Here is an 18,979-nt window from a genome sequence, read left to right as displayed (position 1 = left end):
TGACAGGAAAGTACTGGTGGAGTTTGAGTGAGAATATAGGTAAACAGCAAAATGATGTTGTCTAACTCCTGTCTCTACTTTCTAGAGACCTTCCTTATTTTTAGTGCATAAAGATTCTGCAGTATGTTGAAAAAATTCCACTTACAATTTTATACTGTCTGAACAGACACTATATGGCCATTGATTCTCTTTACTTATTTATTTTAAGGTATTGCTTTATTGCAGGAATACCTTGGGCAAGAAAAGTGAAGGAAAAAATACTCCAGGCAGATAAATTTTATTACTTTTGATCCCTGCCTAAAGTTGCTCTTGTTTTTCAGGTCTTGGAACTTTTACATCGTATATGTTAGAATTCCAACACCTCACAAAGTTCAAATACATGTCAGCAGAGAGAATGACTAAAATAGCTGTAACGGTGTGGATCTTTATTGCTTCAGGATACTTTTAGTAGCTTTCCCTCTTGCTCATCACATTCCATGCCAAACTTCTTCGAATACTCATCCCCCTGTTGAAATATTGGCTGATAATTTAATGCTTCTTTTTATAAGAGAGTAAGTGCTAAATAATGATATTGCCTGGTCAAAGATCATTGTACTTTGAATATTTATCTGGTATTTGCCCTTCTATCAGAGAACCATCTGTGACCAAACTGATACAGGAACAGGAGCAAGACCAGCAGTGGCTGACATTGCACTCCGACTGGGAAAGCCTTAATGGGACCACTTTGCATGAACTGCTGGTAAAAGGGTAAGACACCCATCACTGGAGCTGTGTAGAGTGGATTATGGAGCAAACATCTCTCATCAGGACCCTTCTTCTGTTTCTAATTTTAAGATAATCCACATTTGTCACATCAAAAAAGAGCTTCCATAGAATAGCTGTGGGCCTTTATATTTCAACATCACTTGGCTTTTTTTCTTCTTTGTAGACATAGATCTTTTTCTCTTGGCTCATTACATTTTTCTTGAATGATGATTGCAGAAACTATCATGGTTAAGGAGGAGGAACTTGGGTTCTCATCTTGGAGTTTTTTCACATCCTATTAAAAATAAATTCTTAATATCTACACTTTCTACAGATGTTACATGGGACTAGTTAACAGAAGAAATTGAAATAATGGCAACTGATAAAACTGGGAGAGCCTGAGGAAAAAACAGACACAAAATAAAATTATAATCAAGTAACCTTGAAAATACACTTCTGAAAAATTTCCCCTAAAAAATCATGGCAACATTGCCTCCCTCATCTTGGGTAGGGGTGCAGGAGAAAGGTAAATTGAGGGAATTAACACTCATTTAGTGCTTGTTACATTATAGGGACATAGCTATAGAGTATTTAAATAACTTGCTCAAAATTCACAGCTCACAGATGGTAAGTGATAGTCTCTGAACTCAAACCAAGTTTATCTGACTCCAAAGCTTTTAATAAATGTTAGAGAAATCAGTACATAAGAATTCTAAAGAATAAAACTAAAGGTGGGCCATTTCTCTTTAGAATTTCTTGACATTTTCCCCATAGACCAAACTTGCAACCAAATTTCTGAATAGTTGTCAACTGAAGCACTTCCTCCAATGACCTGAGTCTTTCAACAGTGATTTGTTTCCCCAAACTGGGACTGCCAGAAAATCCCTTTCAGGTCAGATAGATAGATAGGTAGATAGAAAGATAGATAAACTCATTCTAAGTTGGGAGTTGGTGGACCTGTTCTAGTCCTGGCTTGCTATTCCTTTAAAATAAAGAGTTGAGACACATAGTCTTTGGTCTTCTCCTATTCCTAAAAGATATGACTTTAAGATCTAACAACAACTAATTATTTGTATCTCTTCTCTGCCGGGTTCATTGTTAAGCTCTGCCGGGATGTAGAAGTGGATGAGGGTGACAAGGACCCTGGTCTCAGGAAACATACATTGCAGAGGTAGACAGAGAGACTCTAAGCTAGTAATAAACAAAATGAATTTTAGATATTTGGAAGTGTTAACAAAGAAACTAAGGATAACGAAATAGAGTGAGGAGGAGATGCGACTTCAGGTTGTGAGAAGGCAAAACGCAAATGTGCTTTTTCTGTATTATATAATTTATTGTATACACATATCCCCATGTAAATTTAGCAAGAAATGAAAATACAGTAGATCTTCAAAAAGGAATGTGGAAATGACATAGTTAGGGTTGTTTTTCTTTTTTCTGACATAGCTAGGATTCTAAGCATGTCATAGTATTTTTGACAGTCCCAACATGTTTTTTTTTCTTTTAAATTTGCATTGTGAATAAATGCTTGGAAGAGAACTTTGTGGTTAAAACTTAGTGTACCCTAAGCTGAATTCTCTTGTGCAGCCACATTGATAGATGCTTAAACCATGTTCTTGCCTTCAAAGCTAAACTCTGATTTTTAGAAAGTTCTTCCTTTCCTGAGTGCACTCTTTCTATAAGTTCTCCCCTGCCATCTAGAGTTACATGGGATGAATTTAATCCCCTTCTTCCTGTCAGCTAATCATAGATACACAGTTTAACGTTGAAAGTCTCAGCAACATAGAAAACAAATATATGGTTACCAAAGGGGAAAGGGATGAGGGGAGGGACAAATTAGGAGTATGGGATTAACAGATACAAACTAGTATACATAAAACAGATAAGCAACAAAGATTTACTGTATAGTATGGGGAATTATATTCAATATCTTATAATAACCTATAATGGAATATAATCAGAAAAAAACTGAATAACTATGGTGTATACCTGAAACACAATATTGTAAATCAACTATACTTCAACTTAAAAAAAAAAGATAATGAAAAAAAGTCTCAAGATTCTTTTCTAGTCTAAATATTCAGTTCCTTTCTCTGTTCTCTAACTTTTTGAAGTAATATTTTATTTCTCTCAAGCTATTTCTCAGCTTCTTTTGGACATACATGTCCTCTCCATAAGCATAAAAGTCTGACATGCTCCCTCCTCACCATACATTCTGAGAAGCAGACTAACGCCTTTCCTTTTCCTCCCCCTACTTTGAAAATCATTGAGTCAGTATTATGGGTGGTGCCACCAGCCAAGATGATGTGGGAAACTTTGCTAACAATAGTTTCTCTTCCCACAAATGTGAAATTGTATAATGATGATATTAAATACACTTTAAAAAAGTACATCCTTCATATACCTCCACCTCCAAGGTGATATCTGACCACAGCCCTGCCTTGAGAATTCCTGACTTAAGTATAAGCTATTTCTTGCTTTTCACTGGTAAAGTGTTTAAAGTGAACAATAAATATGTAACTGAATAGTATGCCATTTTATGTTTCCAAATCTAGGCAGTCCTGTCACAGCAGAAGTAAGATTTCTCTTCTATGTACTAAACAAGGTGAGAGAATTAGTGGTGTAACAATGGGATATGAACTTAATTTAACTGGATTGGCTCAAGGGAAAAAATGATCACTTGTACGTGACAGCAAAGATGCAAGCATCTAGCTGGGTTTGGTAGTGAGTCACATGCTGTCTCCTGCTCCTTGGTAGACTGTGGGCGCCGCCCTGCTGCCCGAATGAACAAGAGGATCCTTGGGGGTCGGACGAGTCGCCCAGGAAGGTGGCCCTGGCAGTGTTCCCTGCAGAGTGAACCCAGTGGTCACATTTGTGGCTGTGTCCTCATTGCCAAGAAGTGGGTTCTGACAGTCGCCCACTGCTTCGAGGGGTAAGCTGAACCTTTTCTTTTGCTTTGCCTGATCATTTTGTCACTTGGGTATTCTTAATGGCATATGCCATTCTGTAATTCAGTGCAAAATCCACAGTTGATCTCCTTCCCAGGTCCTTATCTGCTTAGATTTTTCTACCCTTGGTGTTATCATCCTATATAGGTGCTGCTCACTTATTGACAACAGATGTATATTGCTTATGATTTATGTCCTAAGGAGGGAGGAAGAGGAAGAAGTTTAGAAGATTGACTCTCTAGCCAGCTTTAGTCTCTTTTCTAGCCCTCTTAAATACATCAAATGCATATGAAGTTAAACAGAGCAGATTTGCTTGGATACTACAGTGAGGTTAGCATGCTGGAGGAATTGGTGAGGAGTTTGGGAAGTAGAGTGAAAAGTATAATATGTGTGTTAGTCAGGGCTGTCCAGAGAAACAGACCAATGAGAGAGAGAGAGAAAGAGTTTTCCGGGAATTAGCAAACATTCCTGGAGGCTTGGTGAGTCTAAAGTCTGATGGGGTGGCAGGCAGGCTGGAGACTCAGGGAAGAGCTGCAGTTCGAGTCCAAAGGCAGCATGCTGGCAGAACTCCTTCTTGCTCTGGGGAGATCAGTCTTTGCTCTATGAAAGTCTCCAACTGATTGGGTAAGGCCCACCCACATTATGGAGGGTAACCTGCTTTACTAATAGTCCACCATTTTGAAAGCTAATCTCTTCCAAAAAAACACCTTCACAGAAACATCCAGAAAAATGTTTGGCCAAATATTGGGGCACCATGGTCCAGCCACTTGGCACATAAAATTAATCATCGCAAAATACCTAAAGGGAGCAGAAAAATAAGACCAAGGGGAAACCTACCCCAAGTTGACAAACATCACTGTAGAAGGTCCTCATCTATTTCGACTGTTGTTGTATAACTTAGGAGCAAAAAAAAAAAAAAAGACCCCTAACCAAACAATAACAAAATAACAACAACAAACAACAACCATTTTTTTTGCCCATGGAAGATTCTGGAGATTAGACATCTAGACAGGAAATAGCTTGTGGTTTGTCTCTGCTCAGCAATGTCTGGGAACTCTGCTGGAAGGTACTAAGGTTCTAGGGGCTGGCACCACCTGAAATCTGGCAGTGGATGCTGCCTGTTGGCAGGGGCATTTGTTTCTCTCCAAGTGAGACTCACAGCTTGGTAGCTAGCATCGCCTGAAGTGAGAGTCCCAAAAAGGGAGCCAGGAGGAAGCCTTTTTTGATCCAACCTCCAGAGACACACATCATTACTTACACTATGGCGTTGGTCAGAGCTGTCACAGCCCCACCCAGATTCAAAGGGAAGAAACAGAGAACTCTTCTCTCAGCGAGAGGAGTGGCAAAGTATTTGAGGACATGTTTGAAAAACCACCATACCGCCCATTTTCTTCTTTTTATTTTTAATAATTTTACTTTATTTAAAAGTAATAATAAATAATAGCAAAAATTTAACACAAATAACTCACAGTTCTGTTACCTCATTAAATTGATTATTTTCATTTTACCAGGTTAATCTGTAGAAAAAAATGCAACTTCATTTTTTTGCCTATTTGTCTATTATTATTTTTTCTCAGCTTTGCCACTTACTGTGTCAATTTATAAACTTCTCTGGGCCAAGTTTCCTCATCTATGAAATGAGGGAAATAACCGTCCCTGCCTCACAGGGTTGGTGCAGGCATCAAGTGAGATAGCCTATGTAAAACCTTAAGAACCATGCCTGATACCAGTCAGTAAGACATCAATAAAGGTAAATTTTTCTTTTTAAAATATTATTACTAAAAACATACATTCAGGGACTTCCCTGATGGCACAGTGGTTAAGAATCCACCTGCCAATGCAGGGGACACAGGTTCGAGCCCTGGTCTGGGAAGATCCCACATGCCGCGGAGCAACTAAGTCCGTGCGCCACTACTGAGCCTGGGCTCTAGAGCCCGCGAGCCACAACTACTGAGCCCACAAGCCACAACTACTGAAGCCCATGTGCCTAGAGCCCATGCTCCGCAACGAGAAGGCACCGCAGTGAGAAGCCCACGCACTACAATGGAGAGTAGCCCCCACTCACTGCAACTAGAGAAAGCCCGCGTGCAGCAACAAAGACCCAACGCAGCCAAAAATAAATAAAACAAAACAAAACAAAAACACATGCATTCTGACTTTTCCCTTAGCATTACGGCATGAATATTTTTTCATTTTGCTAGCTCAATTTTTATCTCCTTCCATACTCTCTCTCCTTTACTTTCTCATCATCCTCAAGGTCACCCCAGTGATTGTTCCTCCACAGCTATAAACACATATTTTTCACAGGGTGTCATTTATTTTTACAATTTGAAATCACACACTATACTTTTGTTTGTAAGTTGCTTTTCTCATGTAGCAGTATATAATGGACGTCCCCTCCAAGTCAGTTGATGTAGCTCTAGCTCATTCTTTTTCAAAGATAAATGATATTCCATCATAGAGATTCACCATACTTTTTTTATTATTCCCCAGTTGATGGACATTCACGTTAGTTCCAGTTTGCTATCACTTTAACAACACTGCAATACATCTTCTTATGCAAAGCTACTCACCTATTGGTACTCTTGTTTCTACAGAATAGGGTCCCAGAACATATATTCATCTCCATATGGGGGTTAAAGAAATGAATATATGTTTCCTTTCTTGGAATGCTAACCTAGTGAGGAGACAGACATTTAAACAAGTAATTAGAATATAATATGAGGTGATTATAAAATGGAAATGTGTATATCTAGCTATTTGATTGCTCTTTTTGGGGAAATATAATGTAAAAAATCAAACCAGAACCTCCTCTTGAGAACTTTTAATGTGTAAGAACGACCCTAAACGATTGGAAGAGTCTGTGTAGTATGTCAGGAAATACATTGCAATGTTATTGCTTTGGAAGGGGCCAGATGTTTCCAGATGTCTTTTCCAGTTCTGATTTATAACTACATGATAAGCAGAAGATTGTACTAGCAAGAGTACATTTATCAAAAGACGATTACCTAAATGAATCCAACAGCTCTTTAAGGGAATAACACCTTTTATATACTAATTCATCCAGTTCATGCACCACTTTGGTCAAATTTCCATATGTGGTATCCTAGTTTTGTCTTTCACTGACAGATCTGTGAAGTTAAGGAGAAACCTTGCAATAGAGAAGAAATGTGTTTATAATTAAGGAAATGGATATTCTATCAAAGGCCCTGGTAAAATTTCATGGAACATTAGACTTCACAGAACTGTCAAGTGGGGCCTGGCCTATCCATAAGAAGTTAGAAATTGCCCAGCTTCAAACAAGTCTTTGCTTGAATGTGTGCTAATAACTTTGGTTCTATTTTACGATATTTCCAGTGGCCCTCAAAACTTTTGAGTACCTCTAATTGTAAGCCTTACTCTCTGTAGGATCCATCAATTGCTGCAATTAATGGGATTTACTTCATATCCTGATTCCATACTTTGGCAAGGCCCAGTGTGACCCATCTGTAGTTCTTTTCAAGCCTGTCTCTTTTAATTATATTCATGGAAAAAAAGGACATGTCTTGCTCCTGCATGGAGAGGTATTTAAAAATCCCAAAGGAAAATTAAAACCATGAGGTACTTCGTTGATCAGATGAAGTCCCAGATGCCATAGTAACAATTCAACTTCCACAGCTCTAAGGAAGAAAGACGTTGAGTTTCAGGGGTAATTTAACAAGCAATTTCCTTGCCTTCTTCCACCTCCAAGAGACTTAAGGATGAACTTCCTAGGCTGGCACACAACTAGTAGTTATCAGAAGTGTCTGATTCCTCTCCAGGAAATCTGCATGAAAAACTATCCTTTTACTATATGATCACAACCCTTAACCCTGCCAGGTCACCCATGTCTTGATTTCTACCACACCAGCCCTTCACTCCAACAAGACTTGTGTTTGCTTGTCTGCGCATCTCCTCCTGTTGTTTCAGTCCATCTGTCTCCTCCTCATCTCGTTTCTTTCCCCGGGTAACCTAGTGCACTGGGACCATCACTTCAGTCCTCTCACCAGGACCTTCAACTTCTTTGCCCCTAGATCTTTCTGCCATACACACCAGGCAGACCTCCAACTAAGAGTCAATATGAAGAGGACGTTTTCAATCCTATATTCATGCTCTTCCGAACTGAGGAGAACATTACCCAAGGATGCAGATTAGTGTCATGCCTGACTTTCAGCATCCATTGGACCCTTAATATTACTCAATAATCTTTTCACCTATTTCTGGACAGCTCCCTTTCTCATTCTCCACAGAAAATAGCCAATCACTTACCCACCTGTACTGATCTAACAGTCTTTTAATACAGTCAGGAAAAGAAGTGAGAGGTTTGGTCTGACGTTTTATTACTGAGCCCATGTCGTGTTCTCAGGGTTACTTCTTTATCTTCTAGGTGCATATAAACCATGCCATTCATTTGCAATTTTTTCTTTCCATTCTGTCTACTTGAGAGATTTGATCCATTCCCATCAAGTACTAATGTCCACTAAAATAGGAATTCTCCATTTTGGATCCATACCTCCCCTGGGGTGCTGTTTTCCAACATCACCGGTGAGTGAGCAATTGTGGTGACCCTGACCTGACTCCATGCTCCCCACTGCCCTGCCCCCTAAGGAGGCATTCTCTGCATCCTCACTGCTCCAGTGGAAAAATGTATGGGTCTAGGATGTAGCCAGCAGTTGGCCTAAACGTTAGGCCAATTCCCATAGCTTTTGGGGCTCACAGAAACTGGGAGTTCTTCCCCTTCTAATCTTTGTAGTTACTTACTTGTTTCTTCTTGTCCTGCAACTATCCACGTACCGTGCACCTGCACCTGAACAGCTGGTTATCGCTGGCGAATATCACACACCAGACTGCTAACTGAGCTCATGTCAAATGTATGATCATGAATCTCAAATGAGCATCTAACAATATGGCACCCATCCAGTATATGTTCACAGTAAAGCCACTTTTCCATCCTCAACTATTTGACATCTTCTCCTCTCTCCCCAAATCTCCTTCACCCTCCACTGGTCTCATCTCATTCTTTATGAAGAAAATAGACATCATTATATGTTTTGCCTTGTCTCACCCCTAATTCCAACGAGTTACTTGTATCTGTGGCCACGTTCCCTCCTTTCCCTTGAGTTATGGTGGAGGATGTGTCCTTGCTCCTTTTTAAGGACAATCATATTTCCATTCATCTTTCAAAGACTTTATTTTACATGCATTTACTTTTTTTTAAAACATCTTTATTGGAGTATAATTGCTCTACAATGGTGTGTTAGTTTCTGCTTTATAACAAAGTGAATCAGTTACACATATACGTATGTTCCCATATCTCTTCCCTCTTGCGTCTCCCTCCCTCCCACCCTCCCTATCCCACCCCTCTAGGTGGTCACAAAGCACCGAGCTGATCTCCCTGTGCTATGCGGCTGCTTCCCACTAGCTATCTATTTTACGTTTGGTAGTGTATATATGTCCATGCCACTCTCTCACTTTGTCACAGCTTACCCTTCCCCCTCCCCATATCCTCAAGTCCATTCTCTAGTAGGTCTGTGTCTTTATTCCATCAAATACTTTATTTTAAAATCATCATTTCTATTTTTCATTAATTTCTCTCTTTTTGCTGGATCGTTCCCTTCAGCAAACATGCCTTAGTGTCACCAACTTAAACCCCCTTCTCTTGACTTCACATCCCTCTTCACCTCTTGCCCCATTTTGGCTAGTACTCACAGTTAAACTCCTAAGAGTTTCCTACAGTCACTGTCTCCACTTTTACACTTCCTGTATTCCCCTCAGGTCACTCCAGTTGGGTTGTCATCGAGGCCACTACAGAAATGACACTTACCAAAGTCTTTAGTGACTTCCATCTTGCCAAATCCAATGGTGGATTTTCAGTTTCTAAGTCACTGGAACCCTCCCTAGTATTTGATTACTACATCCTTCTTAAAATACCTTCTTCACTTTTCTTTTAAAATAAGAAAAAAAATTCTTATGTCACTGACCTACCCTTCTCTTTCTTTTTTTGCAGCTTCTCCTCTTTTAGGCCACTAAATGTTCTAGTTCTCCAGGTGTGTTGTGGACTGCACAGTTGTGTCCCCCTAATTTCCACATGCTGAAAATCTAACCCCTAATAAGGTGCTATTAGGAGGTGGGGCCCTTGGGAGATGATGAGGTCATGAGGGTGAAACCCATGTTGGGATGAGTGTCCTTATAAGAAGAGAAAGAAAGCTAGCCCTCTCTCCCTCTGCCATGTAAAGATACAACAAGAAGACCACCATCTGTAAACGAGGAAGGGGATCTTCACCAGACCCTGACCATGCTAGTGCCCTAATCTTTGACTTTGAGCCTCAACAACTATGAGAAATAACTGTTCTTTAAGCCACCCAGTCTATGGTAGTTTGTTATAGCAGCCCATGATCAGATAAGGACCTAATTCTTGGCTTTCTTATCTGTCTACAATCATCTAATCACATAGTTTCAAATGCTTGTGTATATTTGAACAAATATGAATATCAAATATTGATATGAATATCGAATATGAATATCAAATATTTATTCATAACTTCCAAATTTATATCTCTAGCACAGCCCAGATTTTCTCCCAACCCACCAACCTCAAACATATTTAAATGCTTAGATGAAGTGTCCATTTGAATGTGTAATAAACATTCTACTTTACATGGCCAGAACAAAACGTGATTCCTCATCTCTCCCACTGAGCAAATAATTGTATGCTTCACAAACTTTCCCCATCTCAGTAAGAGGCATCATTATCCATTGGTTTGCTAATACACCAAACCTGGGAGTCATCCTTAATTCCTCCCACTTTTACTCTAGCAGTAAGTTCTGTAGGATCTTCTTTCAAAATATAGCTTGAACCCAACTGCCTCTCATCATCTTTATGCTATAATGCTAATCCAGACCACCATCATATCAGGTCTGGATTATTGTATTAGCTTCCTAGGGCAGCCATAACAAGGTACCACAAATTGGGTGGCTTCAACAAGCCAAGAAGTTTATTGACAGAAGTTTATTGTCTTACAGTTCTGGAGGCTAGAAATCTAAGATCAAGGTATTGGGATGGTTGGTTCCTTCTGAGGGCTGTGAGAGAGAATGCCTCTCGCTTGGATTCTGGTGTTTTGCTGGCAATCTTTGGCATTCCTTGGCCTATAGAAGCCTAATTCTGATCTTTGTCTTCATCTTCACCCTTTGTGTGCATGCCTGTCTCCAAGTTTCCCCTTTTCATGAGGATACCCAGTCATATTGGATTAGGGCTCACCATACTGGCCTCATTTTAAGTTGATTACCTCTGTAAAGACCTTATCTCCAAATAAGATCTTGTTCTGATGTATTGGGGATTAGAATTTCAATATATGAATTTTACAGGGGGACACAATCAATCCATAACAACTTTTAAAACAGTTTCCTATCTGTTTTTTTTAGACTACTCTCTTGTTCACTTATTGTCTAGTCTACACACAGTGAGATGGTGATCTTTCTAAAATATAAATCATACCATGTCACCACCTGTTTAAAACTGTACAACAGCTTCTCATTGTAACAAGAATAAGATTTCTTATCATAGCCTTTAAATATCTAGTCCTACCTCTTTGCATCTCCCCCTATTCTCTCATCACTCATTGGTCTCCAAACATGTAGCCTTTCTGTCCCTGAAATCCCCCAATCTCATTCCTGCCTTAGGACTTTTCTACTTGCTGCTTCTACAGTATGGAACCCTCCTATGGAGTCACAAAATTGCCTCCTTCCCCTCATTCAAGTCTCAATTTAAGTGTCACTTTGTCAAAGGCCTGCCCTAACCATCCTAGCTAAAATGACACCCCCCCCAATCAGTCATCTCTCTATCACATTATCCTATTTTTTTTCCCTCCTAATTACCAGAGATAATCTTATTTGTTTATATATATATTTGGCTAGCCCAGTAGGATGAAAGCTCTATGAGGGCATGAACCCTGTCTGTCTTCCTCGCCTCTGTATTTTCATTTCTTTCAGCAAGGAATATAGCAACCAATCAAATATTTGTTAACTGACTAACCAGCCCCTTCTCGGTGTTAGTGATGACATCTGTAGCTCTTTTAGTAGTTAGGACTATAATTTGTCTGGAACTAGAAATGTTAACTCCTCTGCAGAAGGTCAGTGATCTTTTACTGACCCCTCCCATATCTTAGACCAGACATCAACTCAACATTTCAATGTATTAAGCACTTATAAGTTTTATCACATGGAAGATGAATCTTTTGGATGTTGCCTGAAGACCATTCTCCTTGAATGGAGATATTAGAAGTAAAGAAAAGTTCAAATAGTTCAGCTTTGTCTTAGTTGACTACTAATATTAAATTATTTTCCCCAGATAGAAATCCTTGTCTTGTTCTTCCCACACATAATTTTGCTGAGAAGCCATTTTTATTTTTCCTGCTTTTTTTCTATTGACTGATTGATTGATTGAAGTATAGGGAATTCCTGGTGGTCCAGTGGTTACCGGGGACCCAGGTTCGATCCCTGGTCGGCGAACTAAGATCCTGCAAGCCACACAGCATGGCCACACACACACACACACAAAATTTATTGAAGTACAGTTGATTTACAGTGTTGTGTTAGTTTCAGGTATACAGCAAAGTGATTCAGTTATATATATAGATATAGATTTTCAGATTCTTTTCCATTATAGGTTATTACAAAATAATGAGTATAGTTCCCTGTGCTATACAGTAGGTCCTTGTTGGTTATCTTTTTACATATAGTAGTGTGTATATGTTCATCCCAAACTCCTAATTTATTCCTTCCCCCCTTTCCCCTTTCGTAACCATAAGTTTGTTTTCTATGTCTGTGAGTCTATTTCTGTTTTGTATATAAGTTCATTTGTATCATTTTTTTTAGATTCCATATATAAGTGATATCATATATTTGTCTTTCTCTGTCTGACTTTACTTAGTATGATAATCTCTTGGTCCATCCATGTTGCTGCAAATGGCATTATTTCATTCTTTTTTATGACTGAGTAATATTCTATTGTGTATATATATATACCACATCTTCTTTATCCATTCATCTGTCAATGGACATTTAGGTTGCTTCCATGTCTTGGCTATTGTAAATAGTGCTGCAATGAATGTTGGGGGTGCATGTATCTTTTCAAATTATGGTTTTCTCTGGATATATGTCCAGGAGTGAGACTACAGGATCATATGGTAGCTCTATTTTTAGTTTCTTAAGGAACCTCCATATTGCTCTCCGTAGTGGCTGTACCAATTTACATTCCCACCAACAGTGTAGGAGGGTTCTATGACTAAGATTTTTTGACAATTGCTACAGTTTCTTGCCACTGTTCTGTGATAAACTTTCCAGTTTGAAAGCGCTGAGATTCTTATGTTGTAACATTTACTTTTTGGATGATTCTTCATTTTCTTACTGCAGTCATTTGTGATGGTAAATCAGAATTTGGAACTCAAACTCTCCCATCTCTGTTTAGCTGTACTTGTTTTAAGAGTGTCTGGACACATTGTCCTATCTTTTTTCCAAAACATTCTTAAATCTGATTCTCTAAGCTCTAGGATGTGTATCTGACTATCCCCTTCTCTAGCTTTTTTGGACTCTGGGATAATAGAATTGCTCACTTTCTGTAATTTCATTACTGGCGGCTAGTTCCCCATCATATCTGGGGGATACATTCAGGAAAGAGAAGGTATCTTCCTTCTATCTGCCATCCTATCACTCACCAGTCAGTCTCCACTCATCCTGCATGCTTTCCCCTCTGTGGCCAATACCTGATTCTTGTGTTGATACCTGTGGACCCTTCTCTTTGTTTCAGAGAAGTTTAGTATAAAGGTTGTGGTATAGGGGTTTAAAGGACTGGCTTTCTGGCCTGCTACCATCACTTAGTATCTCTGTGATTTTAGATGAGTCACTCATCTGCTCTGAGTCACTGCTTTATCTTCTCTAAAATGGAATAAGCATTCCTATTTGTACCTCATAATTGGTGAGAAGATGATTGAATTGATATGTAGAAATACTTGGAAACTATAGAGATTTTATACTAAAAGAAGAATTCAGCTCTGATCTCTTTTGCTTGTTAGGTACATTTAAAAACTTTAGCCAGCAGTTCAAACTGTGTATACTTTACATAAAATCCAGAACTTTGGCTTCCCTGAAACAATCAGAAGGTCAGTTCACACTGGATATTCCAATACGACAGCCATCAGCAGGAGCTGAGAGGCAGATGGCCCTCGAGATGGGCAAGTCTTGTGGTCTGACACCCACTACTTACTGACTTATACTCAGCCCCTTTATGCATTTACGTTGTGGTCATCCCATTCTAGAATCTATTCACTGCATGTGTTAGAGAGAATTCTTTAAACATACCAAGGGCAGATGCAATATTAAAAGTAAGAGGTTCCTAAGATTTGTAGAACAGAAATGATGCTTTTGTGTGATATTTCTTTACTTAGTGCAGATATGGTAAATTTCAAATTACTTCCAAGTCACCACATGGCTGTGCCATTTCTGGAGTAAGTCTTGTAAAATAGTGATTTCTATCACAGGGGTTAATTATAAATATTAATTTTATTTTCTGAAAAAAGATAAATAGTAAATACAAGTTATTCAAAGTAAAATCAGAAAGGGTGAAAAAAGGGAAATTTTTGTGCTCTTAAGAAAAGATAAAGATAGAAGAAAATCTCTAAACCTGGCCAGCTGAATTAAGTGAAAATGTGGCAAATTTATGTCTGAACTAGAGCTGAGTGTGGCTAACTACAAACTGAAACTTGTTATTGTGTCCAGAGACATTGTGCCTTCAATTCTGTATAAACCTCCCTGGATGTCATAATGCATCTGAGGTGTATAAGTAGCTGTGTTTTCTCTCTAGAGTGATAACTGAAGAATTAGAAGTTGAAATCATATTATCTCAACATTATCTATAATGTATATTCATCATTAAAACAGGAGTATAAACATGAAGCAAATTAAAGAATTTCTGGTAATGAAATACTATGTAGAGCAAGAATGAAAGGAGAAAAAGGTCTCTTAACATCTTCCTCAGCCACTTTTATTGTTACTGGTGGATTTTCACCTGGCTTCACCTTGCCTGCTTCCTCACTCTCAGAGCCTGAGGATCTTTGCACAATCTTCTTTAAGGATGCAGCACCAGTTCTCCTTGCTGTTGCTTTGAAGTCTGACAGCACTGAGAAAAAAATCCCCTTGATGCTGAAGATTTTCAGCTCCTATACTTGGCTTTTTATCTTTGTAGTCCAATTTACTCTTCACTAAAATGGCCACATGAACATAGCTTGTTCCTATGTGTTCCTCTACTGGGTACTTTTTACTGAAACTAGATTCATGCGGCCTTCATGTAGCCCTAAGTCTTCTTTCCTCTTTTTGCTTCCACCCAGATGGGGGTGACTCATTCTTTCTAGAACATGCTTAATATACCAATATACCATTTATACACATCTCCCTCACTTCATGTACCCCTTTTGAACAACAGGTTATTGTTTTTCCTGGTTTTTGCTAGACTTGGGAAAAAACATTTAATGAGACTTTATTTTCCCCCTTATACTCATAACAAAAAAGAAAATAGAACAATTTCCTTGCTGAATATAAAAAAGTATGTGAATTTCCTGTATTTTTTTTTTTTTTTTGCTTTTGGTGGATATTAATGCCATAAGGACAGTAGCTTGTGTCACAACAGGCTACTGAATACAAGTTAATAACATTTAGCAGTTTTATTGATACTTAATTTTACTGTTAGAATTAGATTAACCCCAATATAGTAATTAAGTCCGAAAAGTTTACACTATTTCATTTTGTTACCAATAATTTGCAGTGTTCAACTGCATACTGTTTGTCATACTGTTTGTGATTTAAGCAGATAGATGAGTATTTTTTTTGAAACCAAAATTTAGTAGCTCTGATTCGAGGCAAGAAGCTATTAAATAGGTAGACATTTGAAATTAATAATTGTTTGATTTCAAATATCTTAAACAATAGAATCTCAAGTGAGTATTGAATTTCTCAGATGGTTATGCACTTACTCCTCTAGACTGAAAAATGGAACAGGGAGAGGGAAGGAGGGAGGGAAAGAAGGAAGGAAGGGAGGGAGGGAGGGAGGGAGGGAGAGAAGGAAGGAAGGAAGGGAGGGAGGAAAGGATGGAGGGAAAGAAGGAAGGAAGGGAGGAAAGAAGGAAGGGAGGGAGGAAGGGAGGGAAAGAAGGGAGGGAAGGAAGGAAGGAAGGAAGGGAGGAAGTGAGGGAGGGAGGAAGGAAAGGAGGGAGGGAGGGAGGGAAAAAAGGGAGCGAGGGAAAGAAGGGAGGAAGGAAAGGAGGAAGGAAGGAAGGGAGGAAGGAAGGGAGAGAGGGAGGGAAAAAAGGGAGGGAGGGAAAGAAGGAAGGAAGGAAGGGAGGAAGTGAGGGAGGAAGGGAGGAAGGAAGAGAGGGAGGAAGGCAGGGAGGGAAAGAAGGGAGGGTGGGAGGGAGGGAAAGAAGGAAGGGAGGAAGGGAGGGAGGGAAAGAAGGGAGGGTGGGAGGGAGGGAAAGAAGGAAGGGAGGAAGGGAGGGAAGAAAGACAGGAAGACAAAGGAAGGAAGGAAGGAAGAGAAAGAAAGGCATGTTCTTTGAGTGACGGCTTTATTTAATGAAAAATAGTCTTCTGTAACCTTATCCTGTAATGTTCATGAGACAGCACTTCCTGAATTTTATTATAATTGTTTCTTTATGTGTTCATCTTCACTCAATTCTAAAGTTTTTATAGGCAGGGATCATGTCTTTCTTGCTTATTATTGAAATCCCCAGCTCTATATCTATATCTGTATCTATATCTATAGATATATTTCTATATATATATATATTTCTCTATATATAGATGTTATATATATATTTTTTCAAATAGTGACATCAATTTTTTTTATTGAGGTATATTTGATGTACAATATTATATAAGTTTCAAGTGTACAACATAGTGATTCACAATTTTTAAAGGTTATACTCCATTTATAGTTATAAAATATTGACTATACAACAAGAACCTACTGTATAGTACAGGGTATTATATTCACTATCTTGTAATAACCTATAATGGAAAAGAAATCTGAAAAAGAATATATATATATATATATATATATATATATATAATATATATATGAATCACTTTGCTGTACACCTGAATCATTGTAAATCAACTGTACTTCAATAAAAAAATTGACTGTATCCCCATGTTGTACAATATATCCTTGTAGCTTATTTATTTTATACAGTTTGGGTCTCTTAACCCCCCCCCCTCCTATCTTGCCCCTCCCCCCCTTCGGTCTCCCCTCTGGTAACCACTAGTTTGTTCTCTGTATCTGTGAGTCTGTTTCTTTTCTGTTATATTCACTAGTTTATTTTTTATATTCCACACATAAATGATATCATATAGTATTTGTCTTTCTCTGTCTGACTTATTTCACTTAGCATAATATCCTCCAAGTCCATCCATGTGGCTGCAAGTGACAACATCTCATTCTTTTTTATGGCTGAGTAGTATTCCATCATATATATATATACACCACATCTTCTTTATCCATTCACCTGCTGATGGACACTTAGGTTGCTTCCATATGACATCAATTTTGATAGACCTAAAATTATTTTTTTTTTACAATGGAAAAAGGATAGAATGTGTGGACTGTATAGAGGACTCTTTTAGTAGAATCTATTCTAAGAACCCAACAATGCTAAAAACAGGTTGAATGTTGGCCTTCCATACTTTTTCCTAACCCTCCTAAAATCTCAGCGTTTTGAATTTTTTCTATGCATGAGAAAATGGTGAAGAACGACGTGCCAAGGAAAAAAAGAGGGTGAGTGGGTTTTTGTCAGAGACTCCCTAGGGAGCTCTTAAAAATACTAATTCCCAGACCCCAGCCCAACTTTCAGTTGATATGGGATGATGCCCAGAAAATCAGTATTTGAAAGCTCCTCAGATGATTCAGTATTCAGCCTGGGTTGAAAAACAACTGGTCTAGCTGGTCAAATCAGCTTATGTTAGTTGGGCAAGCTTGCAAATGAGGACAGTGATGGCATGGCTGACATGTCACCACAGTATAAGGGAATATCTACAATAAAAGCTCTACATTCCAACACTGTGGTCAACTAAATGCCCACACCTTTGGTCCTGGCCCACTATAGAGGAAGAGAAACTGAGAATGGAGGAGGAGGTAGAGGCAATGATGATGAATAGACCTTGCTTAGGTGGTTGGAGTTGGCCACTAATAAATGTTTTGAAACATCATCTGTTGAACTATCATTAAACAAGTACATGTTAAGAACCCAATGTATGCCAGGTACTAGGTCCTGGGAATACCAGCCAAGTCCCTGCCTTCCCAGAACTTACAGTCTGGGGGTCAGACACAGAACAGACAAAGAAGTATATTGTCATTGGTATCAATGAGTGCTGTGAGACAAAAATTAAAGCTGGGTCAAGAGTAGAGAGTGATGGGGTAAAGGCTAGACTGGGCAGTCACGGAGGACAGCTTTGAGGTGGTGATGTTTGAGCTGGGACCTGGGTAAAGAGAAGGAATAAATGTGGGAGCCACGTGAGAGCTGAGAGAACAGAAAGGGAAGAGTCCTGAGTTGTGGATGTCCTTGGCATGTCCAAAAATAGAAAGTCCCTGGGGTTCGAATGGAGCAGGTCATGTGGGGCCTCGAAGGCCATGGATAGGAGTCTACAGTCTGTCTTGAGTGTGATTCAAAGTCCTTGGAGAATTATGAGCAGAAAATGAATTTGATCTAATTTTATTTTTAAAAAGATCACTCTGCGACTGTGAGGAGAATGGGTTATAGGGACTAAGAGTAGAAGAAGGGCCACCATTTGGGAGATGAGAGTAGCTTAGATTAGGATTGTAGTGGTGGCAGAGGGAGAAACAACAAGATTCAGGATATATTTGAAAGCAGAGTAGTGAAGACTTGCTGATGCAATCAATGTTGGGTATAAGAGAGATGATTCAACTGCATAACTGGTGGCTATAAATATTAAATAACTGTAGAATGAATTCTGAATGCTTAGAACATTGCCACATACACAGTTAGCACTCATAAATCTTAGCCAGTATCAAACATCCAAGCAAATATGTGAGTGGATAATTGGATATACAAGTCTGCAGCTCAAGGGAGAGGATGGAGCTGGAGATATATGTTTGGGAGGTACAAGGCTATGGGTGGCATTTAAAGCCATTGGACTAGGTGAAATCTTCTAGGGGGTGAGTGTAGAATGAGAAGACTGAAGGCAGCGGCCTGGGGCACTTCAAT

At 38.9% G+C, this 18,979-nt stretch overlaps 1 protein-coding gene across 1 annotated transcript in view; it reads left to right on the top strand.

Moving 5' to 3' along the window:
* Positions 1-18,979, top strand: part of CORIN (corin, serine peptidase) — a 286,147-nt gene that overhangs the window by 241,998 nt on the left and 25,170 nt on the right. The window contains exons 17-19 of the mRNA XM_061191367.1: positions 631-747; positions 3,300-3,349; positions 3,502-3,676. Of these exons, the coding sequence (XP_061047350.1) occupies positions 631-747; positions 3,300-3,349; positions 3,502-3,676 (342 nt within the window). The remainder of the gene's footprint in view (positions 1-630; positions 748-3,299; positions 3,350-3,501; positions 3,677-18,979) is intronic.

Source organism: Eubalaena glacialis, chromosome 5 (assembly GCF_028564815.1).
Source record: "Eubalaena glacialis isolate mEubGla1 chromosome 5, mEubGla1.1.hap2.+ XY, whole genome shotgun sequence".
Classification (NCBI taxonomy): Eukaryota; Metazoa; Chordata; class Mammalia; order Artiodactyla; family Balaenidae; genus Eubalaena; species Eubalaena glacialis.
The sequence above is the reverse complement of the archived record's forward strand: the minus strand, read 5'-3'. Positions and strand labels throughout refer to the sequence as shown.